This window comes from Carcharhinus amblyrhynchos, chromosome 7 (genome assembly GCF_965287045.1).
Source record: "Carcharhinus amblyrhynchos chromosome 7, sCarAmb.v2.hapA, whole genome shotgun sequence".
NCBI lineage: Eukaryota > Metazoa > Chordata > Chondrichthyes > Carcharhiniformes > Carcharhinidae > Carcharhinus > Carcharhinus amblyrhynchos.
In genome coordinates this window covers 102,291,840-102,319,311 of record NC_137330.1, presented here as the reverse complement: position 1 = coordinate 102,319,311, position 27,472 = coordinate 102,291,840, and the positions used below count along the sequence as shown (strand labels likewise).

The following is a 27,472-nucleotide window of genomic DNA, read 5'->3' as shown; positions in this document are numbered from 1 at the left end:
TAACAACGCTCAGGATTAATTTTTGATTCTCTTGGCATTTCATTACGTTGCTGTCAAGGCTCAAAGATGACAAGGTCCTTTGCTGAGGTGATGCTGTAAACACTTCATGGCACATTTCAGAATTTATAAAGCTTTGGGTCATGCCACGTGCAGAAATCAGAACACAAAGTAGTACTTTTGCTGGGTGTAATTAATGTTGACATCTCTCTTAAGATCTAATTGTCTGCCCTCTCCAACAGGGTCAATCTTTGTCCGCTCATAATGTCAAACATTCATCTTAAGTAAGAACAGATGACTGAAAACACAAAATCGTTGATTGGCCATCAAACATTAAGGGCTACAACATCCATCTCATTGCAACAATTTTCAAACCAGTATCACTTCACTTTTCACCAAGTTTGAAGGGTAGAGGCAGTTGGCCAAATCAGAGAGTGTCTTGTCATTAGAAGGCCCCATTTAATAAAGACTGTATTTGAACATAAAAAAGAACCTGATAACCATAACAGCATTTATTGAAGCAGAAAAACGAGTCCATAATTTTGCATCAGCATAGAGACCCTACAGGTGCACCATGACTTCTCATTGTAACAGTGTAAGTTCTAGTTGGCATCGAAGTTGCTAAAGACAACCCATCAAAGTATAACATGAAAGAAATTCTCTGATCCTATCTCCCCTTACCCCCAAGTCAAAGGCAGAACAATGATAAAATGAAGGCAGTGTGCCAATAATCTCACTATGATTCTGAACTGCTAACTACTATTGTTAACATTATCACACATCCAGCTCCATAATGGCAGCAAGCTCTCTTTAATTAGAAAAAATCAATGGAAAAGCAGGTAGAAAGTTCAGCAACTATTGTCATTGTTAACAATTTTGGTATTTTACAAGATCAGAGGAACAGTAGTCACTGAGCCTCTCCTGCCATTCAATTAGATCATGGCTGCTGTATATACTGAGCCCCTCGGATTCCGGGGAAGTGCCGGAAGATTGGAAAACGGCTAATGTTACGCCGTTGTTTAAGAAGGGTGCCAGGCAAAAGGCGGGGAATTATAGGCCGGTTAGTTTAACGTCTGTGGTAGGTAAAATGTTAGAATCCGTCATTAAGCAGGAAATTGCGAGGCATCTTGAAGGGAATTGCTTGATAGGGCGGACGCAACACGGTTTCATTAAAGGGAAGTCGTGTCTGACAAATTTACTGGAGTTCTATGAGGATGTGTCTAGGGCAGTGGATAGAGGAGAGCCGGTGGATGTGGTCTTTCTGGATTTTCAGAAGGCGTTTGACAAGGTACCTCACAAGAGGTTATTGCAGAAGGTCAGGGGACATGGAGTTGGGGGTAGGGTGTTAGCGTGGATAGAGGATTGGTTGTCAAATAGGAGGCAGAGAGTGGGGGTCAATGGGTGCTATTCGGATTGGCGGTTGGTGACTAGTGGGGTGCCCCAGGGGTCGGTGCTGGGGCCTCAGCTATTTACCATTTATATAGATGATCTGGAGGAGGGAACCGAGTGCAGGGTGTCGAAATTTGCTGATGACACCAAGATTGGGGGAAAGGCAAATTGTGCGGAGGGTGTGGAGAGTCTGCAGAAGGATCTAGATAGGCTGGGCGAATGGGCCAGGAAATGGCAAATGGAATTTAATGTTGGCAAGTGTGAGGTGGTCCACTTTGGTAGGAAGAATGGTAGGAAGGACTATTACTTACGTGGCGAAAAACTGCAGCAGGCGACGGTGCAGAGGGACCTCGGGGTCCTTGTGCATGAGTCGCAAAAACCCAGCTTGCAGGTGCAGCAGGTGGTCAGGAAGGCGAATGGGATGCTGGCCTTCATAGCGAGGGGGATTGAATATAAAAGTAGGGAGGTCTTGCTGCAGCTGTATAGGGCATTGGTGAGGCCGCAGCTGGAGTACTGTGTGCAGTTTTGGGCGCCGCACCTGCGCAAGGATATTTTGGCCCTGGAGGGAGTGCAGAGGAGGTTTACTAGGCTGATACCGGAGTTGAGGGGATTGAGCTATGAGGAGAGGCTGAATAAACTAGGCTTGTACTCGTTAGAGTTTAGAAGAATGAGGGGAGATCTCATTGAGACGTATAAGATGATGAATGGGATGGATAGGATAGAGGTGGAGAGACTCTTCCCGCTCAAAAAAGACAGTAGGACTAGGGGGCACAGCCTCAAGATAAAGGGGAGGCGGTTTAGAACGGAGTTGAGGAGGAACTTCTTCACTCAAAGGGTGGTGAATCTCTGGAATTCTCTGCCCGTTGAAGTGGTGGAGGCTGCCTCGCTAAATATTTTTAAGAAGCGGGTTGATGGGTTCTTGATAAGAGAGGGGATTAAGGGTTATGGGGAGAGGGCGGGAAAGTGGAACTGAGCCACAACAGATCAGCCATGATCTTATTGAATGGCGGGGCAGGCTCGAAGGGCTAGATGGCCTACTCCTGCTCCTATTTCTTATGTTCTTATGTTCTCCTGTGATGGACATTGAAGCCCCCCACCAGGATATAATCTGCACCCTTGCCACCATGGAAAGGCAGTTTCTCTCTCTCTCAATGTCACCAAAAAGGAGATTGTCATTGACTTCAGGAAGCATAAAGGAGAACATGCCCCTGTGTATACTTGACTCAGTAACACCTGCTTAATACCTTGTCAGAAAGAAATCTTGTGGGTCAGTGGAAGGATCAGTACAGCTGGACCCCAGAAGCTCTGGATTCATGTCCATAAGAACATAAGAAATAGGAGCAGGAGTAGGCCATCCAGCCCTTCGAGCCTGCCCCGCCATTCAATAAGATCATGGCTGATCTGTCGCTGCTCAGTTCCACTTTCCCGCCCTCTCCCCATAACCCTTAATCCCCTCTCCTATCAAAAACCCATCAACCCGCGTCTTAAAAATATTTAGCGAGGCAGCCTCCACCACTTCAACGGGCAGAGAATTCCAGAGATTCACCACCCTTTGAGTGAAGAAGTTCCTCCTCAACTCCGTTCTAAACCGCCCCCCTTTTATCTTGAGGCTGTGCCCCCTAGTCCTATTGTCTTTTTTGAGCGGGAAGAGTCTTTCCACCTCTATCCTATCCATCCCATTCATCATCTTATACGTCTCAATGAGATCTCCTCTCATTCTTCTAAACTCTAACGAGTACAAGCCCAGTTTATTCAGCCTCTCCTCATAGCTCAACCCCCTCAACTCCGGTATCAGCCTAGTAAACCTCCTCTGCACTCCCTCCAAGGCCAAAATATCTTTGCGCAGGTGCGGCGCCCAAAAATGCACACAGTACTCTAGTTGCGGCCTCACCAATGCCCTATACAGCTGCAGCAAGACCTCCCTACTTTTATATTCAATCCCCTTCGCTATGAAGGCCAGCATCCCATTTGCCTTCCTGACCACCTGCTGCACCTGCAAGCTGGGTTTTTGCGACTCACTCACAAGGACCCCAAGGTCCCTCTGCACCGTTGCCTGCTGCAGTTTTTCGCCCCGTAAGTAATAGTCCTTCCTACCATTCTTCCTACCAAAGTGGACCACCTCACACTTGCCAACATTAAATTCCATTTGCCATTTCCTGGCCCATTCGCCCAGCCTATCTAGATCCTTCTGCAGACTCTCCACACCCTCCGCACAATTTGCCGTTCCCCCAATCTTGGTGACATCAGCAAATTTCGACACTCTACACTCGGTTCCCTCCTCCAGATCATCTATATAAATGGTAAAAATCTGAGGCCCCAGCACCGACCCCTGGGGCACTCCACTAGTCACCATCCGCCAATCCAAATAGCACCCGTTGACCCCCACTCTCTGCCTCCTATTTGACAACCAATCCTCTATCCACGCTAACGCCCTACCCCCAACTCCATGTCCCTCGACCTTCTGCAATAACCTCTTGTGAGGCACTTTGTCAAACGCCTTCTGAAAATCTAGAAAGACCACATCCACCGGCTCTCCTCTATCCACCGCCCTAGACACATCCTCATAGAACTCCAGTAAATTTGTCAGACACGACTTCCCTTTAATGAAACCGTGCTGCGTCTGCTCTATCAAGCAATTCCCTTCAAGATGCCTCGCAATTTCCTCCTTAATGACAGATTCTAACATTTTACCTACCACAGACGTTAAACTAACCGGCCTATAATTCCCCGCCTTTTGCCTGGCACCCTTCTTAAACAACGGCGTAACATTAGCCGTTTTCCAATCATCCAGCACTTCCCCGGAATCCGGAGTCCAACACAGTAAGAAGTCTGACAACACCAAGTTTAAGTCCAACCGATTTATTTGATAGTAAACTCACAAGCTTTCGAGGTTTACCTCTTCGTCAGGTGAATGACCAATATCATGTCCAACACCAGGACTTGTTGGCTACAGGAAGAGCCTTCGTAACGTGGTTCAAGGGGCTGATAATTAACTCAGAAATCCTTACACCACTTCCACACTATTCGCCAAAGGGGAAAAACGTGTTTGTGTGAACATACAATTCAAAAAAAACCTTGCCTACAAAACAAAATCTATCTCAATTTCTGTGCCATGACTGAACATTAGTGTAATTACTACAGTTGCTAATCTAATGCAACAGCTAAATATTGGGGGAGAATGACGCAGATCAATGGAATATATACAATAATTCTGTTAGTCTCAGATGAGATAACACCAATTCCCAAAGGTTTGTGAATTATCTCGTCTGTTGTCAGGAATGGATTGTATGCAGCATCACTCAGAGCTAAAGTGATATTTACAACACCAGAGGCAGTAAGAGACTGAATGAGACATAATTTAAAATAAATGATAAAGGAAAAGTTATGGTTATTTTGAAGGGGCCACAATAACCATTTATGACATTTATCCAACATTGTTTCAGACCAACACGACTGATAAAGTCATAGACATCTGTGACGGATAGATTAGTGAGGACGAGATCAAGTATGTTTTTCCCTCTCTTGGCTCCCTTACCAACTGCCGCAGTCCTAGTCTAGCAGTTATGTCCTTTAGGACCCAATCAGTTTGGTCTGTGGTACTGAGCCCCTCCTATGATGGACATTGAAGCCCCCACCAGGATATAATCTGCACCCTTGCCACCATGGAAAGGCAGTTTCTCTCTCTCAATGTCACCAAAAAGGAGATTGTCATTGACTTCAGGAAGCATAAAGGAGAACATGCCCCTGTCTGCATCAACAGGGATGAAGTAGAAAGGGTCGAGAGCTTCAAGTTTTTAAGTATCCAGATCACCAACTACCTGTCCTGGGCCCCCATGCCAACACTATAGTTAAGAAAGCCCACCAACGCCTCTACATTCTCAGAAGACTAAGGAAATTTGGCATGTCAGCTACGACTCTCACCAACTTTTACAGATGTGCCATAGAAAGCATTCCTTCTGGTTGTATCACAGCTTGGTATGGCTCCTGCTCTGCCCAAGACTGCAAGGAACTACAAAAGTTCGTGAATATAGCCCAATCCATCACGCAAACCAGCCTCCCATCTATTGACTCTGTCTACACTTCCCGCTGCCTTGGCGAAGCAGCCAGCATAATAAAGGACCCCACGCACCTCGGACATTCTCTCTTCCACCTTCTTTCATCGGGAAAAAGATGCAGAAGTCTGAGGTCACGTACCAATCGATTCAAGAACAGCTTCTTCCCTGCTGCTGTCAGACTTTTGAATGGACTTACCTTGCATTAAAGTTGATCTTTCTCTACACCCTAGATATGAGTGTAATATTACATTCTGCACTCTCTCCTTTCCTTCTCTATGAACGGTACGTTTTGTCTGTATAGCGCAAGAAACAATACTTTTCACTGTATGTTAATACATGTGACAATAATAAATCAAAATCAGCATTGTGCCATGCTACCTCTGCTGGCTTTGTCCTGCCAGTAGGACAAGACATATTCAAGGATGGTTTACCAGAGGCAGGTCAATAATTTAAGTACCTTATAGTTTTATGTCTTTTGTGAGTCTACACTCATATTCCCTTTGTCTCCATACTTCCCATCTGGTTCACTAATGTTCTTTGGGAAAGGAAATCTGCCATTCTTACCTGGTCTGATATATATGTAACTCCAGAGCCACAGCAACACGATTGACTCTCAACTGCCTCTGAAATGGCCTAGCAAACCACTTACTTCAAGGACAACTAGGTATAAGCAATAAATGCTGGCCAGCCAGTGACGTCCATGTCCCATGAATGAGTAAAGATAAGTTCTATTACAGCATTAGCTGTCATGGTGTCTCAAACTATTAGTGCCATTCTGTGGCAGCCATATTTAAGGGAAGCACAATTGTACACTGCTCAATCAGGTCATTAAAATGGCAGCAAGTATTTCACATAAGGAATTATTCCTCAAGTGCAGTGACTCTCATCTTTAACTGAAAAGTCATCAGCATCTAGTACAACCAAAATACAGAATAAATACTTGAGATACTAGGAAAATAGATACTAGGACAGCCTTATTTGACGGTAGCCATGATGTGGAGTTGACGGCATTGGATTGGGGTAGGCACAGTAAGTAGTCTCACAACACCAGATTAAAGTCCAACAGGTTTATTTGGTAGCACGAGCTTTCAGAGCGCGAAGGTTTAGTTTTCAGTAAACGATACTTGTCATGTATATTCTGGTAGTTGTAAATAAAATATTTTAAACAGAGAGGACAGTGGTCAACTGACAATGTCTCTAGAGCAAAAGTTCAGATTATTAGCCTGTGAGAGTGAACTTGCTCCAGCTTGTATCTTTGCTTAAGCATGCAACACATATCATTTTGCCATTATTGATGCTGTACACAGAGCACAGAAACCCATCTGGTTAAGGAACACAGCAATATTAGCACTCAACAAAAAATAAAGGCCACTCTTACAGACTTAACTGTAACCAATAAAACAGAAACAAATACAACAATACTGCAAACCAACATGGGATAGTTTACAATATAAACATGGCAGGTGAACATTTCATGATATAAGAACTGAACCATGCATCTATCGACAACAAAGTACTAGTATGGCAACAAAAGATTCTGCATGCAGCAAGAACAAGGTACAGGTATTCCAACCAACTCAATGTTTCCCCAGAAAAATCAGCTTCTTTCACTGATATTGGAAACTTCCAGTACCAACTAGTCTAATAGTTTGGAAAATGGGACTGGAGGCTGTCAATAACAAATGACTTAAGGATAAAACAGAAATTGAACAGATTTTGTGGTCAGCAGAGAAGGAAGGTCACTTGCTGTTCATCCTGTTGCAGGCTTTTGAGTGACAACTTGTCATTGGGGTCTCATCCACTGATACGTAAAGAAAAGGTTAATCTTAGATCTCTTAAATATTGATTAAATTTTGAAGGATTGAGACTCAACACCTGTATAATTAATTACCCAGGTTCAAAGTGCTTGTTTGGCAGTGAGTAACTTACTATGGTATTAAAAATACATTTACTCCTCGATGCACCAACTAACTTTTTCTGGCGTGTTTAATGGTAATGGTGGGAGCATTCTGAAACCTCATGTCCTTTCCTGTATTTCAGTGTCAAAGCATGGTCTTGTTACAGCAGAGTCTGTGGAGCAAGAGGGTTAACTTGGACTGCAACTTGTGTATTTCTGGGGGAAATGCTGTAGTTACTCCATTCCAAACCATCTCCAAGGTCTCAGTGGTCACCTGATTACTGAAGATTTTGACCGTATGTAACAATTTGGGCTTTTGGCTCATGTATTTCATAAAGCAGCAGGTTCCAGTGAACATCCGGACCCTGGAAATTGCTGTGCAATTTACTCTCATATCAGCAAACACTGATAGCCTTATCATTACTCTCCTCACAAGATCAGCCTCATTATCTTCTTCATTATCTCCTTTGCATTGGTCCATATACAAAGGATTTGAAGCGGAAAATGTAAAATGAGCCGTTTGTTTCTAAGAGTCACAATTATTTTCTGCAAATAGAAAATAGTGAAAATGCAGCTTTTAAAAACCCACCATTTCCTGAAAGGGAATTTCTTGGGCATGTACTGACGGCAATGTATTTCAAGTTTTGATTTCAAAATGACTGGCTATTGGTGTTTCTAGGAGATACACATTGTACTTACCCTGATTTCTCTGGTGTGAATGCACTAGTTAGCTTCGTTTGAGAATATCTGTCACTGCAATTGAAAATCCAACATAAAACAAGCGTGTAATAACTCCTTTATAATGATGATACAGTAAACTTTGAAAAGTCACAAAATGATTTTAATGGAGACAGGTAGGGGGAATGACAATGGAAACACTTTTGGGAGGTGGGTCAGTCGGTAAACATCCCACAGTTAATCCCAGTCGGCTGGAAAATGCTTCCTGTTCAGAAGTTTTCACACCGCCCACTGACCCTAACCTCACCCATTATCATCCCCATCTCCTGCGCCCCCATCGCTTTGAATTACCAGTCCAGTAATATAATGTAAGATTGTAAGCAATGGAAGCAGGAATAGGATATTTTGGCCCCTTGGCTCTACCATTCAATAAGATCGTGGCTAACTGGGCTGTGGTGTTACCTCCACTTGTTTGTCTACCACGAGAAATAGGTGCAGTTGGAGACCATATGGCACATGGATTCTGCTTCGCCATTCAATATTACGGTCAACCTTGGGCTTCAACTCCGTTCCACATCCCGCAACCCACAACCCCAACACGCTTCCTGATATCCCTCAATTCCCTGCGAGAAATATGCCCATCCTAGCCTTAAATATATTCAATGATGGAACATCCATAACCCTCTTGGTTATGAAGTGCCAAAGATTCACAATGCTTTGAATGAAATAATTTCTCAACATCCCAGTCCTAAATCATCTGCCCCATATCCTGAAACTGCCCCAGTGTTTTAGATTATTCGACTAGAGAAAACAATCTCTCAGCATATACCCTATCATGCCTGTTCAGAATTTTGTAGTTTCAATGAGATTACCTCCCATTGTTCGAGACTTTATATTGGGCATTCTTTCAGGCATCAATATGACAATATAAGATCAAGTTACTCCGTCTCTCATTGGACAACCTCCTCATCCAAGAACCAATTTAGTAAACCTTCACTGTACTACCTCCAATGCAAGTATATCTTTTCTTAACTGTGGAGACCAAAACAGTACACAGTAGTCCAGATGTCATCTCATCAAAACTCTGTATAAGTATAGCAAGGTGCTGTTAAGGAACAGTGATGAATTTTTACACTCTTATGAGTTCCTGCAATGCATTTTGTAGATGGTACACACAGCTGCCACTGTTCGTCGGTGGTGGAGGGATTGAATGTTTGTGGAAGGGATAGCGATTAACCGGGCTGCTTTGTCCTGGATGGTATTGAGCTTCTTGAGTGTTGTTGGAGCTGCATTCATCCAGGCAAGTGGAGAGTATTCTATCACAACCCTGACTTATGCCTTGTTGATGATGGAAAGACTTTGCAGGGTGAGTTACTTGCCACATTGTTCATATAGCCGACAGGAAACAATAATTTTCACTGTATCCCAAAACACATGACAATTATAAATCAATTCAATTCAAAACAAGCAATTAAAGACATTGCTGGGCCAGCAGTTGATAGGTACAGGGTGATGGGTGAATGGAACTTGGCACAAATTAGGGTATAAACAGCAGAGTTTTGGGTGATCACAAGTTAATAGAAAATAGAGGAACAGCTTTGGAATACTTAATTCTGGACGTTAAAGAGCATTGATGAGGATTTCACTGCAAATGAGCTGAGTCAGGCAAAGAGACAAACAATATGGGACTTTGGAAGTTGGTGGATTTGGTGATGGAGAAGATATGGGGTGGTAAACTCAACTCAGGATCCCAACATAAATTGCCTGGGATTTAACTATTACCTCAAATAATGGCAGGGGTAGGGAGATGTGCAAGCAAAATTAATGGATTTATTTACAGGCTGAATGGCACACTAGGAAGTGACACAATATATTTTGTAGCTAGGATGTATCTTACATTGTTTGATAGGTGGATTTCAGGAGCTCTAGTCTTGAGCTGGAATTAAAGATAATTATTTTGGGATTTTACGGCTTCAGTCGAGCGAGACCGGAAAATCCCGCCCAAGGTTAGCACACATTTCTGTTGTCCACCCCTCGCCCGCTCCAATTCCGTGGCGGGCGAGGGTGTAGAATTTCGGTGAATGGGAGCATTCCCCAAACTTAAGGTTGAAATTTGTGTAAATCTGTTTCAGCACTGAGAAAAGACAGAGCATGCTCGAAGCCAGAGGTACACGTGGAAACTGCCCAGCCTCAATTTTATATTGGGCATTCTTTCAGGCATCAATGTGGCATAGGGCACAGCAATAGAAATGTTTCATTGCCACTCAATTTTCTGCCAGGATAGAATTGATTACATACATTCCAATCACCTCTGAAGTGAGGTACGTCAAACATCTTTTAACAACATAATGATACAAAATATTACAACGCCATGCTAATAAGCAGGTGCTCACACATGAGTTCAGTTTGGCCCATCTGCTAATGGTCTAATGATTTGACCATGTGTGATTTAATTGGCACCAGAGAAAGAACCCCTGCATACTCTGTACTTTCTATTTCAAGCTGTTCCACTTTCAAAGTCAATCAGTTCCAGGACTCAAATTTAAAACTGGCGAAGAAAAGGACATTTTCATTTAAACTTTGGATCTTTCAGAACTTTCTCAAATGAGGTCACCTCTCTATTTTGTAATGGTTATCCCTCAACCAACATTACAAAACACAGAACATAGAATATTACAGCACAGTGCAGGCCCTTCGGCCCTCGACGTTGCACCAACCTGTGAAATCAATCTAAAGCCCATCTAACCTATTCCAATATCATCCATATGTTTATCCAATGACCATTTAAATGCCCTTAATGTTGGCAAGTCCACTACTGTTGCAGGCAGGGCATTCCACGCTCTTACTATTCTTTGAATAAAATAGACCAGTTATTATAACAACTCTATTTGTGGGACCTTGCTGCATACAATTTGATCCTTGAGAAGGAGGTAGAAGTGTGCTTGGTAGGATTAGGAGACTGTGAGGTTTGGAAGCTCTGGAGGGAAGATCTGCAGAGGAGATAAACTCATTGACAATTCTGGAAATAATAATTTGATGTTCTGTTATGGGATTATAGTCCAGGGGGAAGTAGGAAGAGTTGACATTCAGCCTCTACAACGTAGATGTCAGTACTCCAAATGACAGCACCACCCTTCTGAGCAGGTTTGATAACAAAGTCAGGGTTGGACCTGGGAGAACGGAGTGCAGACCTTTATGCCACCAACAGCACTTTCCTTAGTCTTTAAACTCTATCATTAATAACACCATTATTAACACTCCCTTCGTCTTGTCTCCATGATATCTTTGTCAAACCTTCAGCTGTATCCCTGACTTACTTTAACTGCTCCACTCTCAACAATATAAAACTCTCTCACATTCCTACCTCTTCTCAACCAGGGTAAACTTGATTGTTTCATTGGCGCTCAATGCTCTGGAATTCTTTCTAGGTTTGTGGAAGGCTGATTAAAATATGAACAATGTGTGGAATATTCCAGAAATTGGCTCCTACCTACCACATTTCTCTGTACGAAAGCAGTCCACCTTTCCTCAAACGAGTGACAATTCTGAGCCTAATGATGTGTGAGTACATACATTATCCGTTCCTCTTTACAAATTTACAGTAAACAGCCTTTACAATCCGTAAGATTCATCCATGTGACTTGCAGTTATGTGTCCTGCAATCATATTTCTGCAGGCTCTGTCAACCTTCCAGCTACTCTTGGTAACACCTCCCGGTGCAGCTCACCATTTTCCTATTTGGGACACACTGTCTTTGGAGGACATCAAAACTGCTTGGGAACAACACTCTCTTTTTGCCTGCCCTGCAGAGCAGCCAAATTCACATTAAATTTTTAAGAGAGCTGCTCTCACTGTGTAAAACACAAGAACACGAGAAATGGGCATAGACCACGCAGATGATCAAGCCCACCCCACCAATCAATATGATTATGACTGATCTCAGGCTTCAAATCCATTTTCCCACCCGTCCCCATAATCTCTTAATTCCCTGAGACCAAAGATTTGTCCATCCCAGCCTTAAATGTATTCAGCAGTAAAGCATCCACAACTCCCAAGAATATATCATTGCGAAAGATTCACAATCCTTTGAGCAAAGCAATTTCTCCTCATCTCAGTCAAATGTTATCTTTGGATGACAATGATCAGTACCCTCAACATAGCTGCTACAAAATTACATTCACAATTGATGTCTAATAAACATGACAATTACCTTGCATCCCTCAATATTTCAGTTGCGGTTGATCAACATGATACATTTGAGACCACATTGGGCAACAATTTCTTAGTTAATATTAATATGCTTGAGGCTGATAAGGAAACGCATTCAAGACCAAAACTGAAAGCAGTCTCAGTGACAACAGAGAAAATTGTTTTTTTTGGGCGAGGGGGGAGTGGGGAAAGAGGGAGGTTTTACTTCCACAAGGAAGCAGATTCATTCACAACAGATAGGGTTAAGAGGACCCCTCTGAAAACAACAGGCAGATCCTCCAGCCATTCACACCAGCACGATTCTCTGGTGCCGCTGCAGTGAGCAGAGATTTGGCTGTGTGTCAAATTCTCCGTCATCACTGAAGGCAGTGGCGGGGCATGAGTGATGAGAGAACTGTGGCCGATATTATTGAATAATTTCCAACAAGCCATGGAAAATGTAACAAGTACACTTTGTTTTAATTGTGTGAATTATTTCATATTTTACATCTTACCTAGGTAGCCACTTCACTTTGTAAACATGATAATGATGAGATGGAGTACAGGAACGAGTTAGAGAATCTGGTGAACTGGTGCAACGACACTAATCTCTCCCTGAAGATCAGCAAAATGAAGGAAATAGTCATTGACTTCTGGAAGCACAGCGGAGGGCATGCCCCTGTCTACATCAATGGGGATGAAGTGGAAACGTTTGAGAGCTTCAAGTTTTTAGATGTCCAGATCACCAATAATCTGTCCTGGTCCCTCCGTTTTGGCACTATAGTTAAAAAAGCCCACCAATGCCTCTACTTTCTCAGGAGGCTAAGGAAATTTGGCATGTCCACTATAACTCTCACCAACCTTTACAGATGCACCACAGAGAGTATACTTTCTGGTTGTTTCACAGCTTGGTATGGCTCCTGCTCTGCCCAAGACTGCAAGAAACTACAAAGGGTCATGAAAGAAGCCCAATCCATCACGCAAACTAGCCTCCCATCCATTGCGTCTGTCTACATTTCCCACTGCCTTGGAAAAGCAGCCAACATAATCAAGGACCCCACACACCCTGGACATTCTCTCTGCCATCTTCTTCAGTTGGGAAAACAAAATACAAAAGTCTGAGGACGCATACCGACCGACTCAAGAACAGCTTCTTCCCTGCCGCATCAGACCTTTGAATGGATCTACCATATGTTAAGCTGATCTTTCTCTGTACCCTAGTTATAACTGTGACACTACATTCTGCATCCTTTTCTTTTCCTTCTCTATGTACAGTATGCTTTGTCTGTATAGCACGCAAGAAACAATACTTTTCACTTACACTAATAAATGTGACAATAATAAATCAAATCAAATGATACACAAGAAAGCCCCAGGAAACCTTCAGCCCATCAAACCTGATAGCCCAGATAACATATGCTCTTTGGTCTTTATGGTGTACTGCTCAATACATATGAAGGCCACTTAATTTTTTTTTGTTCATTTGTGGGACATGGGCATCGCTGGCTGGCCAGCATTTATTGCCCAAGCCTAGTTGCCCGAGGGCAGTCGAGAGTCAACCACATTGCTGTAACTCTGGAGTCACATGTAGGTCAGACCAGGTAAGGACAGCAGATTTCTTTCCCAAAAGGACATTAGTGAACCAGATGGGTTTTCCTGACAATTGACAATGGTTTCATGGTCATCAGTAGATTCTTAATTCCAGATAGCTTTCATTGAATTCAAATTCTACCATCCACCATGGCGGGATTCGAACCCAAGTCCTCAGAACATTAGCCGAGTTTCTGGATTAATAAACTCATGATAATACCACTAGGCCATTGCCTCCCCAATGTACCAAATATTATTACAGTCAAATCATGAAATGCTCGCTGAATATTTCTTTTTCTAAAGACCATATGCTTTCAATTATATTTTTAGCTTTATTTCCCAGCAAGGCAACAGGTTGTTGCAGAATTCTGGCAAACAAGTGTATTATTGTGATGGGTGAACAGGACTTGGCACAGAACATAAATTTAAGATTTGAATTTATACAGTGCTTTTCAGCAGAGGTCTCGAGGTGTTTTTCAGCCAATTAAATACTTTTGAAGTGTTGTTACTGCTGTAACGTAGGAAACTCAGTAGCCAGTATACGCACACAAATAGCAGCACACAATGACCAGATATTCTCTATTTTGTAATGTTGATTGAGGGATAGAATAGGAGAAGTGGGGGGATGGGGGGAGGAACTCCTTTGCTCTTCTTTGGAATAGTAGTATGGAGTCCTTTATGTTCATCTGAGAGGGCAGAAAGGACCTTGGTTTCACAACTCAACACAAAGGCAGCACATCCAGCGGTACACCACTTCCTTCAGTAATGCACTGATTGGAGACTCAGCCATGATATCTTTGTTCAGGCCTTCAATAGGACTTGAACGTAAAACCTTCTGACTCAAGAGGCAATAGTACTGTTGGAAACACAACTGACACTAAGAAAAATTAAATTGGCTGAAGCTTGAAGCACAAAGCTAGAAATTAATTAATTGCCACATGAACGACACAGCAGAGTTCACCAAGTCAAGGACTCAAACACACAATCTTGCAGGTAGTAGGACCAAGCACTAACTATCTGAGCTAAACATCATTTGAACAACGCATTGCAAATGTTGAGTAAGTTAGAGTTTATGGAAGGTCCTGATGCCCCCCATGCCAACACAATAGTTAAGAAAACCCCGCCAACGCCTCTACATTCTGAGAAGACTAAGGAAATTTGGCATGTCAGTTATGACTCTCACCAACGTTTACAGATGCACCATAGAAAGCGTTCTTTCTGGTTGTATCACGGCTTGGTATGGCTCTTGCTCTGCCCAAGACCGCAAGACACTACAAAGGTTCATCAATGTAGCCCAATCCATCACACAAACCAGCCTCCCATCCATTGACTCTGTCTACACTTCCCACTGCCTCAGCAAAGCAGCCAGCATAATTAAGGACCACACGCACCACAGACAGTCTCTCTTCCACCTTCTTCTGTCGGGGAAAAAGATACAAAAGTCTGAGGTCATGTACCAACCGACTAAAGAACAGCTTCTTCGCTGCTGGATCTACCTTGCATAAGTCAATCTTTCTCTATACCCTAGCTATGACTGTAGCACTACATTCTGCACTGTCTCGTTTCCTTCTCTATGAACAGTATGCTTCGTCTGTGTAGTATGCAAGCAACAATACTTTTCTCTGTGTGTTAATACATGAGGGCAGTGCAGTTGATGCTGTCTACATGGACTTTAGCAAGGCCTTTGACAAGGTACCGCATGGTAGGTTGTTGCATAAAGTTAAATCTCACAGGATCCAGGGTGAGGTAGCTAAATGGATACAAGGTTGGCTTCTTGACAGAAGTCAGAGTGTGGTTGTAGAGCGTTGCTTTTCAAATTGGAAGCCTGTGACCAGCAGTGTGCCTCAGGCTTTAGTGTTGAGCCCACTGTTATTTGTCTATGAGGATGTGTCAAGGGCGGTGGATAGAGGAGAGCCGGTGGATGTGGTCTTTCTTGATTTTCAGAAGGTGTTTGACAAGGTACCTCACAAGAGGTTATTGCAGAAGGTCAGGGGACATGGAGTTGGGGGTAGGGTGTTAGCGTGGATAGAGGACTGGTTGTCAAATAGGAGGCAGAGAGTGGGGGTCAATGGGTGCTATTCGGATTGGCGGATGGTGACTAGTGGAGTGCCTCAGGGGTCGGTGCTGGGGCCTCAGCTATTTACCATTTATATAGATGATCTGGAGGAGGGAACCGAGTGTATGGTGTCGAAATTTGCTGATGACACCAAGATTGGGGGAAAGGCAAATTGCGCGGAGGGTGTGGAGAGTCTGCAGAAGGATCTAGATAGGCTGGGCGAATGGGCCAGGAAATGGCAAATGGAATTTAATGTTGGCAAGTGCGAGGTGGTCCACTTTGGTAAGAATAATGGTAGGAAGGATTATTACTTACGTGGAGAAAAACTGCAGCAGGCGACGGTGCAGAGGGACCTCGGGGTCCTTGTGCATGAGTCGCAAAAACCCAGCTTGCAGGTGCAGCAGGTGATCAGGAAGGCGAATGGGATGCTGGCCTTCATAGCGAGGGGGATTGAATATAAAAGTAGGGAGGTCTTGCTGCGGCTATATAGGGCATTGGTGAGGCCGCAGCTGGAGTACTGTGTGCAGTTTTGGGCGCCGTACTTACGCAAGGATATTCTGGCCTTGGAGGGAGTGCAGAGGAGGTTTACTAGGCTGATGCCGGAGTTGAGGGGGTTGAGCTATGAGGAGAGGCTGAATAAACTAGGCTTGTACTCGTTAGAGTTTAGAAGAATGAGGGGAGATCTCATTGAGACGTATAAGATGATGAATGGGATGGATAGGATAGAGGTGGAGAGGCTCTTCCCGCTCAGAAAGGACAGTAGGACTAGGGGGCACAGCCTCAAGATAAACGGGGCGCGGTTTAGAATGGAGTTGAGGAAGAACTTCTTCACTCAAAGGGTGGTGAATCTCTGGAATTCTCTGCCCGTTGAAGTGGTGGAGGCTACCTCGCTAAATATTTTTAAGACGCGGGTTGATGGGTTTTTGATAAGAGAGGGGATTAAGGGTTATGGGGAGAGGGCGGGAATGTGGAACTGAGCCACGACAGATCAGCCATGATCTTATTGAATGGCGGGGTAGGCTCGAAGGGCCAGATGGCCTACTCCTGCTCCTATTTCTTATGTTCTTATGTCATTTATATTAAAGATTTGGATGAGAATGTAGGAGGCATTGTTAGTAAGTTTGCAGATGACACAAGATTGGTGGCATAGTGGTAATGAAGAACGTTATCTCCAATTGCAATGGGATCTTGATCAATTGGGCCAGTGGGCTAATGAATGGCAGATGAAGTTTAATTTAGACAAATGTGAGGTGATGCATTTTGGTAGATCGAACCAGGGCAGGACTTACTCAGTTAATGGTAGGGTGCTGGGGAGAGTTACGAACAAAGAGATATAGGGGTCCATGTTCATAGCTCCTTAGAAGTGGAGTCACAGGTGGACAGAGTGGTGAAGGAAGCATTCAGCATGCTTGGTTTCCTTGGTCAGAACATTGAATACAGGAGTTGGAATGTCTTGTTGAAGTTATATCATTTAGGCCACACTTGGAATACTGTGTGCAATTCTGGTCACCCTATTGTAGAAAGGATATTAGAACATAGAACATAGAACATAGAACACTACAGCACAAACAGGCCCTTCGGCCCACAAGTTGCGCCGACCACATCACCTACCAACCTACAGACCTATCTATAACCCTCAATCTCATTAAACCCCATATACTCATCCAGAAGTCTTTTAAAAGACCCCAGCGAGTTCGCCTCCACCACCACTGACGGCAGCCGATTCCATTCACTCACCACCCTCTGAGTGAAAAACTTACCCCTAACATCACTTCTGAACCTCCCTCCCCGCACCTTAAATCTGTGTCCTCTCGTAGCGACCATTTCAAACCGGGGAAATAGCCTCTGAGAGTCCACCCTATCTATTCCTCTCAACATTTTGTAAACTTCTATCAGGTCGCCTCTCAACCTTCGTCTCTCCAGGGAAAAGAGTCCCAGCTCCCTCAACCTAACTTCATAAGGCATGCCTCCCAGTCCAGGCAACATCCTTGTAAATCTCCTCTGCACCCTTTCAATAGCTTCTACATCTTTCCTATAGTGAGGCGACCAGAACTGCGCACAATACTCCAAATGAGGCCTGACAAGGGTCTTATAAAGTTCCAGCATTACCTCCCGACTCCTAAACTCAATCCCTCAATTAATGAAGGCCAGTACACCATACGCCTTCTTGACCACCTCCTCCACCTGCGAGGCCGATTTAAGAGTCCTGTGGACCCGGACCCCAAGATCCTTCTGCTCCTCAACACTACTCAGACTTCTGCCCTTAATAGTGTACTCGTTCATCCCGTTGGTTCTGCCAAAATGGACGACAACACATTTATCCGCGTTGAAGTCCATCTGCCACTTCTCCGCCCAGTCCTGCATCCTATCTATGTCCTGCTGCAACTTTTGCCATCCTTCCAGATCATCCACAACACCACCGACCTTCGATATTATTAAACTAGAAAGAGTGCAGAAAAAATTCACTAGGGTGCTACTGGGACTTGATGGATTGAGTTATAAGGGGAGGCTGAATAGCCTAGTACTTTTTTCTCTGGTGTGTAGGAAGCTGATTTTATAGAGGTTTATAAAATAATGAGGGGCATAGACAAGGTAGACAGCCAATATCTTTTCCCAAACATAGGGGAGTCTGAAACTAGAGGGCATAGGTTTAAGCTGAGTGGGGAGAGATACAAAAGTGTCCAGAGGGGCAATTTTTTCACACAGAAGGTGGTGAATGTATGGGACAAGCTGCCAGAGGTAGTAGTAGAGGCAGGTACAATTTTATCTTTTAAAAAGTATTTAGATAGTTACATGGGTACGATGGGTATAGAGGGATATGGGCCAAATGCGGGCAATTGGGAGTAGCTTAAGGATTTTTTTTTAAAAAAAGGGCAGCATGGACAAGTTGGGCCAAAGGGCCTGTTTCCATGCTGTAAACCTCTATGACTATAACTTTATGTGACAATAATAAATCAAATCAAAGGTGACAGAATGGAAACCAGCAGGAAGTGTGTTGGAGAGATTGAGGCTAGAGCCAACAGAAATGTGAATGAAGGCATTAGGAGTAGTTGGTGTTTGGAGCAGAGTTTGGAACAAATCATTTCTTAGTTATGGTATGGATTCAAAACTTAACTCAGTCATATGGATGTATTAGTAAGAAGCAACATGGTTTTGTGAAGGGGAGATTGTGTCTCACGAACTTGATTGAGTTTTTTGAGGATGTGACAAAGATGATTGATGAGGGTAGGGCAGTGGATGTTGTCAACATGGACTTCAGAAAGGCCTTTGACAAGGTCCCTCATGACAGACTGTTGCAGAACATGAGGTCGCATGGGATCAGAGGTGAGCTGGTAAAGTGGATACAAAACTGGCTCAGTCAAAGAAGACAGAGGGTAGCAGTGGATGCATACAAAACTGGCTCAGTCAAAGAAGACAGAGGGTAGCAGTGGATGGATACAAAACCGGCTCAGTCAAAGAAGACAGAGGGTAGCAGTGGAAGGGTGCATTTCTGAATGGAGGGCTGTAACAAGCAGTATTCCTCAGGGATCAGTGCTGGGACCTTTGCTTTTTGTAATTTTGATTTGGAGGAAAATGCAACTGGCTTGATTCGTAGTTTGCAGACGACACAAAGGCTGCTGGATTTGCGGATAGCAGTGAGGACGTCAGAGGATACAACAGGATCACCACTCTGTCCAACTGTGACTCCACTTTCAAGGAGCTATGAACATGTACCCCTCGATCTCTTTGTTCTGTAACTCTCCCCAGCGCCCGACCAGTAACTGAGTAAGTCCTGTCCTGGTTCAACCTACCAAAATGCATCACCTCGCATTTGTCTAAATTAAACTCCATCTGCCATTCATCAGCCCACTGGCCCAAATGGTCAGTTGGTGACTTGGGCAAAGAGATGGCAGATGGAGTTTAATCTGGACAAATATGGGGTAATGTATTTTGGAAGGTCTAATGCAGATAGGAAATACACAGTAAGTGGTAGAATTCTTAATTGATAGACAAAGGGGTCTGGGTGTACAGGTACACAGGTCACTGAAAGTAGCACTGCAGGTGGAGAAGGTCATCAAGAAGGCATGCTTGCCTTCATCGGCCAGTTTAAAAATTGGCAAGTCATGTTGCAGCTTTATGGAACTTTAGGCGGTACTTGGAATGTAGTGTTCAATTCTGGTCGCCGCACTACCAGAAGGATATGGAGGCTTTGGAGAGAGTACAGAAAAGATTTACCAGGATGTTGCCTGGTGTGGAGGGCATTAGCTATGAGGAGAGGTTGGAGAAACTTAGTTTGTTCTAATTGGAACGATGAGGTTGAGAGGCGACCTGATAGAAGTCTACAAGATTATGAGAGCATGGATAGAGTGGATAGTCAGAAGCTTTTTCCCAGGGTGAAAGAGTCAATTACTAGGGGGTACAGGTTTATGGTGTAAGAGGCAAAATTAAAGGAGATGTACGGGGCAGATTTTTTTTTTTACAGAGAGTAGTGGGTGCCTGGAACTCATTGCCAGGGCGGTAGTGGAAGCAGATACGGTAGTGATTTTTAAGGGGCATCTTGACAATTACATGAATAGGATGGAAACAGAGGGATATGGTCCCCGGAAGGGTAGGGGGTTTTAGTTCAGTCGGGCAGGATGGTGGGTGCAGGCTTGGAGGGCCAAGGGGCCTGTTTCTGTGTTGTACTTTCTTCGTTCTCATGTAGGACAACAAGGTCCATTGTGGCCCGTGTGAATGGGATGGAAGGTATGGAATGAACGGAAGACTGACAGGGTGATACTGACATGGTCACATGTATTGCATTTCTTTAGTTGTCCCAATAAGATTTTTTGTTGGCTATGCGAAATTGCTACAGACATTGTGATGATGGCACATCCATAATTGGGTTGAACTGGGAATGCCAAAATAATATTAAAAAGAATCAGATTCAAATTTGGACCAATTTGCTTCTCTCTGTCCAGCTCATTCTTTTTATCACATGCAAATACTAATGACATTGTCAGTTCACTTAAGTAGATATGTAGATACTCACTTTGGGCAGGATTGTCACAGTTCTGGATAATTTTTTTTTGTGGAAGAGGGTGTTTTAGTTTATTTGTTTTAAACTATTTACAGAACTTAAAAATCAACATCCCACTTCCCTGACAGCTTTGTAGCTGAAAAGCAACACATGTCGTGCCACTAGGTATGCATTTATTTTACCATTGAATCACAGAATGATTCTAGATCAGAGGTTAATTTAACTTGCCTCATTCCTCCCACACTATTCCCGTAATCCTGCATTTTCTTTTCTCTTCCTTTTTGAAAATTGAAAATTCCCTTTTGAAAACTCTGACTGGATCTACCTCATGTTGCATTTGTTTCATTTGCCAATCAACTGAAATCTGTCTCCTTCTATCAAATCTCCTCTCACCTTTCTCTGCTCCAACAAGAACAGTCCCAGCTTCTCCAGACTATCCAAGTAACTGAAGCCCTTATCCCTGGAACCATTCTCTTAAGACTTTTCTACGTCATCTCCAATGCTTTCACATTCTTTCTGAAATTTGATGCCCAGAACTGAGTGCAATACTTCACTGAGGCCAAACCAGTGTCTTATACAGGTTCACCACAGCTCCCTGTTCTGTACTCAATGGGTGGGATTTTTCAGCTGCGCTAGCTCCAGGGCTGGAAAATCCCACCCGAGGTCAACGGATATTTGCATGGTCCTGTCCCACTCACGATGATTCTGCCCAATACCTCTACTTGTAAAGCCCAGAATCTTGTCTGCCATTTTTAATCAATTTCTCATTCTGCCCTGCCACTGGAAATGATTTGTGCACATATATTCTTTAGCGTATATTGCATCTTCTCATTCTTCCTGTCAAAACCTATCATTTCACACTTCTCTGCTTTAAATTTCATCTGCCGCATGTCTGCCCATTTCACCTGCAAATTTTTTAATTTTTACCTCGTACATGCCAGTCATGAAAAGCAATGGTCCCAGTATGTACCCTTGGAAACAATATACCTTCCAGCAGTCTGAAGAACAACCATTCACCACTACCCACTGATACCCTGCTGCCACTGTCCCATTTAATCCATCAGCTTCAACCTTGCTGGCAAACCTCTTCTGTGGCACTTTGTTCATATACACCATATCAATTATGTTACCCTCATCAACCCTCTATTACCCAATCAAAAAATGCTTTAACAAATCTGCCTTTCCTTAATTAATCCACATATATCCAAGTAATGTACTAATTTAGTCACGGATTATTGTTTCCAAAATGAGGTTTAACTTACCAGCTTTGATGTCTAGTTACCTTTACACCTTTTTTTAAAAACACAAGGGTATAATATTTGCAATTCCCTGGTCCCCTGGTAAACCTCCCTAGCTAAGGAGGGTGGAACATGATGAACAGTATATTCACAATTTCTACCCTAACTTCCCTCAGCAACCTCATTCATGCTGGTGATTTTGTAATAAGTACTCTTTATATCGATTTTTAAATCAATTAATATCTCAGCTACCATCTTCTGTATTATGATTTTATCAGTGTCTTCTTCCTTCAAAAGACAGATGCAAAGTACTAATTTAGAACCTCAGCCATGCCCTGTGCCTCCTTGTGTAGGTCTCCTTTCTGGCCCTTAATAAGCCCATCTCTCCCCTTCATATTTATATGCCTGGGGTAGCACGGTGGCACAGTGTTTAACACTGCTGCCTCACAGCACCAAGGACCCAGATTTGATTCTTGGCTTGGGTCACTGTCTGTGCGGAGTTTGCACTTCTCCCTGTGTCTGCGTGGGTTTCCTCCGGGTGGTCCTGTTTCCTGCCTCAGTCCGAATTACATGCTGGTCAGGTGCGTTAGCCATGCTAAATTCTCCTTCAGTGTACCCAAACAGATGCTGGAGTGTAGCAGCTGCGGGACTTTCACAGCAACTTCATTGTAGTGTTAATGTAAGCCTACTTGTGACACTAATAACTGAACTTTAAAAGAAGACATTTGAATTCCTTTTGTTAGCTGCCAGACTTTTCTCATATTCTCTTTGTCTTTCATTTTCTTTTTCAGTTTCCCTTCTATATTGTGTATCAGCTATGGCTCAGTTGATAGCACCTTTGATTCCCCAAGGCACCAGGTTCAAGGCGCACTCCAGGGACTGAGTTCAAGCTCAAGACTGACACCGCAATGCAGTACTGAGGGAGCGTTGCTCTGTTGGAAGTCAGTCTTCTGGATAAGATAATAAGCCAAACTCCCATCTGTCAGCTTGGGTGGATGCAAAAGACCATTGGCACCAATTCAAAGATGAGCTGGGGAGTTATCCCCAGTGTCCTGGCCAATAATTATCTCTCAATCAGCTTCACAAAAACAAACAGATGATCTTGTTTGTGGAAGATGAAAGCAAGATGAAGGACATTTGGCAGGTTCGGAACATATGCTCTGATATTTGCAGTTTATATTTTCCATTACTTTTCTGAAGATCGAGAGTGGATTGATGTGGTGGTAATTGGCAGAGTTGGATTTGTCCTCTTTCTTGTATAGAACATACTTGACTAATTTTCTCCATTGCAAGGTTGATGCGAGTGTTGTAGCTGTACTGGAACAGCCTCGTTCAGGACGCAGCTAGTTCTGGAGCACAAGCCTTAATTCCAAAACCAGAGTGATGTCAGGACACATAACCTTTGCAACATCCAGTACCTTCAGCTGTTTCCTGAAGCCAGGTTGACTGAGCAAGAGATTGGTATCTGTGATATGCGGGGGACCTCAAGAGGAGGCGAGATGGATATCCATTCGGCACTTGTAGCTGAAGATTGTTGCGAATGCTTCAGCGTCACCTTTTGAACTGATGTGCTGGGCTTTCCCAACATGGAGGATGGGGATAGTTATGCAGCCTTATTTTTCAGTTCACAGTTTAATTTTTGGGTGGTTGTGGCAGGACCTGTTGATTGTGGAATCACTTGACTCTTTATATTATATACTGCTTTCACTTTTTGGCATGCAGTTAGTCCTGTGTTGTAACTTTACCAGGCTGACAACTCATCTTTAGATCAGCCTGTTGCTGCTCCTGACTGTGGCACGCTGACGCAGTGGTTAGTACTGCTGCCTCACAGTGCCAGGGACCTAGGTTCAATTCCCAGCTTAGGTCACTGTCTGTGCGGAGTTTGCATGTCTGCATGGGATTCCTCTGGGTGTTCCGGTTTCCTCCGACAGTCTGAAAGACATGCTAGTTAGGTGCATTGACCTGAACAGGCACTGGACTGTGGCGACTGGACTGTGGGGGAATTTCACAGGAACTTCATTGTAGTGTTAATGTAAGCCTTATTTGTGACTAATAAGTAAAATTTTAACTTTAAAGACATGCTCTCCTTCATGCTTCATTGAATCAAGAGTTAACCACTCTGGTTGAGTGCACTCCAGAGGTTTCAGCACCTTGAACCAGCCCTTCCCACATTCCCTTCACTGCTCCCTTGTCTGGTTGCATTATCTCCCCATGCCAATTTTCATGTGAACTGACTGTCACCCAATTAGTTTAATTGTAACCAATAATGGAGCAATTTTCTTCTGCCCCAGCCAAATCCCCAATTTTTTTTAAACTAATAAACTTAAGTGTTAAAACCAAATTTTACAAACCCATTTTGTTGGTGGCACAGTGACACAGTGATTAGCACTGCTTACTCACAGCACCAAGGACCCAGGTCCTGGCTTGGGTTACTGTCTGTACAGACTCTGCACTTTCTCCCTGTGTCTACTTGGACTTCCTCTGGTGCTCCAGTTTCCTCTCACAATCCAAAAGACATGCTGGTTACATGCATTGGCCATACTAAATTTTCCTTCAGTATACCCAAACAGGGTTGGAGTGTGGCGACTAGGGGATTTTCAAGTAACTTCATTGCAGTGTTAATGTAAGCCTACTTGTGACACTAATGAATAAACATTAAACTTTGTTGGTTGCTCCTTGGACTTTCCTCCTCAGATTCCTGGCAGCACCATTCCAAACATTAATTATCAATTCTTGGACTATCTTGGGAGGGTTCACACCCCTACGAAGACATCAGGTAAGGACAGATTGTCATGGTGCCAAAATTAATTCTTTATATGTAATGGCCATTTGGCCAAGATACTGGAAGCAAATCAGCACCCATGGAACCAAGCCTTTTGGTAATGAATCAATTTCTGTAGGAATGAAGGAGGAGTAAGAAAACCGGGGACGGAATGGCTCCAGATTTCCTGAGAACACCAGCAATCTGGAAGCAAATGCTGCCAGCGATTAGACATGCTTAATCTGGCATCAATACTTCTCACATTTACTAACTCAAAAGATTGGCAAAGGCAGATCAAGCTTTCTGCAGAGAGGGGTAAAAGGAACCAAGAGTTTGGACACAATCCAGAAACTGATTGGGTTTGTCGAGGTTCTGAACAGGGAGCACAATCCGCTCAACATTTCTCAAGTTTTTGAGGTGAAATTAGAAACCAAGATAACATGACAAAATCATCTTTAATTTCACCAACTGCCGCACCACACCCACCCACCCCAAACAAAGTGGAATTGAACAAATAGTTCACAAGATTATTTGTTCCCTTTGCAAAAAGACCTAAACTATACAAACTTCAAAAAGGAAAATAAAATTCCAAATAAGTGATGATGCATTTAGGGGGCATAAAACACAAACTGTAAGCAGCTTCACTTTGTGTCACAGTGTGAAAAGGGTGCTGGCAAGCTACAGGATGTTTGACATCTGTCTCAATTTTTATTTCCATTGACTTGCAACCGACCATTTCACACTGACATACAAAATCAGCATCTACCCCAAGGAGATTCTATCCTTTGTACGCTTATAAAACTAATCTATTAAATCTAGATGGCCCGAGCAGTGCCCCACGCAAGATTACTGAATAAATGAATCAATCTGGGATACGACTAAGAGATGGGAACCAGGAGTTGCCAAGTTCGATTTCTGGTCTGTGCTGCATTAGCCAAGATAAGATTCAACAAGGTTTAATTCACTTAGAGAACTGGTGACCTTGGATTTACCATGATGCAAATCCATGGATTGCAGCACTCCCACCTCCCTTCACTTCCGCACAATGCATTTCCTTCACAGTCTACTGCATTCGAAGTGCCGCCAGAGTAATCTGAATCATTTTGGAGCTGGTGCGCTTGCAAACATGAAGTCCTTGCTGTTATTCGAGTAGAAAATTTTAAAAAATCCCTCCACCTTTCAAATAGAAAATTGATCTTTCTCTTTCCGCAGCCGCAACGTGCCAAAAGGAGCCACTTTCCAAATAACTAACTTGTGATTTAATGATTGACAAGGTCGTTCAGCTTAGTCAGGAACTGTTCACCTTTCTCTCTCCACATGTAAAAGTAAAAGTAGCACACAAAAAAAATTCTTTTATTTGTCTTATGTGCTTCTTTTTCTCACCCACTCCTCCCCCGCACATGCCATAAATGTCACAAGAGATCACCAATTATTTTATAATTCCATCCCATAGCTGCTTGATCTCCCTTTGTTTCAAACCTCCTAACTAGAATGGGAGGCTGAACGCTGATTAATGAATAGCAATCAGAAGGTTACTTCAGTTGCATATGCTGGAGGGAGGTGGCATTTCTGTCATGCTGTGGCATTAAGTCTCATTTTGCATCTCTGATTGAAATGCAGAAGGCAATGATGATGCCATGAACCCATGCCACAACGCTAGTGTCATCTTACAAATCAAAGACTCCCAAAACATTATTTCTTTCCTCTGCTGGAAGATTTAAGATTGCGAAAGTTTGTAGATTAGGATCTTCAGCAACTATAAACACTACCTTGAACAGAGATGTGCCATATGGGGGCTTGACACAGTCGATACTGAGAGAATGTTTCCTCTTAGAGTCATAGAGGTTTACAGCATGGAAACAGGCCCTTAGGCCCAACTTGTCCCTGCTGCACAGTTTTTACCACGAAGCTCCCAATTGCCTGCATTTGGCCCATATCCCTCTATACCCATCTTACCCATGTAACTGTCTTAATGCTTTTTAAAATAAAAAATTGTGTCCGTCTCTACTACTGCCTCTGGCAGCTCGTTCCAGACATTCACCACCCTCTGTGTAAAACAATTGCCCCTCTGGACCCTTTTGTATCTCTCCCCACTCACCTTAAATCTTCCCCTACCTTTGGGAAAACATAGAACATAGGACAGTACAGCACAAACAGGCCCTTTGGCCCACAAGTTGCGCCAATCATATCCATACCTACCAGGCCATAGAACTATCTGTAACTCCCTATCCCATTAAATCCCATGTACTCATCCAGAAGTCTTTTAAAAGACCCCAGTGAGTTCCCCTCTACCACCACCGATGGCAGCCGATTCCACTCACTCACCACCCTCTGAGTGAAAAGCTTACCCCTAACATCTCGTCTGTACTTGCTCCCCAGCACCTTAAACCTGTGTCCTCTCATAGCGACCATTTCACCCCTGGGAAATAGCCTCCAAGAATCCACCCTATCTATACTTCCCAACATTTTATAAACCTCTATCGGGTCGCCTCTCAACCTTCGTCTTCCTCAACCTATCTTCATAAGGCATGCCTCCCAATCCAGGCAACATCCTTGTAAATCTCCTCTGCACCCTCTCAATAGCTTCCACATCCTTCCTGTAGTGAGGTGACCAGAACTGCACA

At 43.5% G+C, this 27,472-nt stretch overlaps 1 protein-coding gene across 10 annotated transcripts in view; it reads right to left on the bottom strand.

The window, feature by feature from the left end:
• The window catches only part of sobpa (sine oculis binding protein homolog (Drosophila) a), a 327,837-nt gene that overhangs the window by 240,168 nt on the left and 60,197 nt on the right, over nucleotides 1–27,472 (bottom strand). Inside the window, exon 1 of one of the 10 annotated variants that reach the window (XM_080192856.1) lies at nucleotides 25,841–26,049. The exons of 8 other annotated variants lie outside the window; for them this stretch is intronic. In XM_080192856.1, coding sequence (XP_080048982.1) covers nucleotides 25,841–25,856 — 16 coding nt within the window. In that variant the 5' untranslated portion in view covers nucleotides 25,857–26,049. Of the gene's footprint in view, nucleotides 1–8,037; nucleotides 8,090–25,840; nucleotides 26,050–27,472 lie in introns of those variants that run through there. One more of the 10 variants, XM_080192853.1, reaches the window with a different exon arrangement.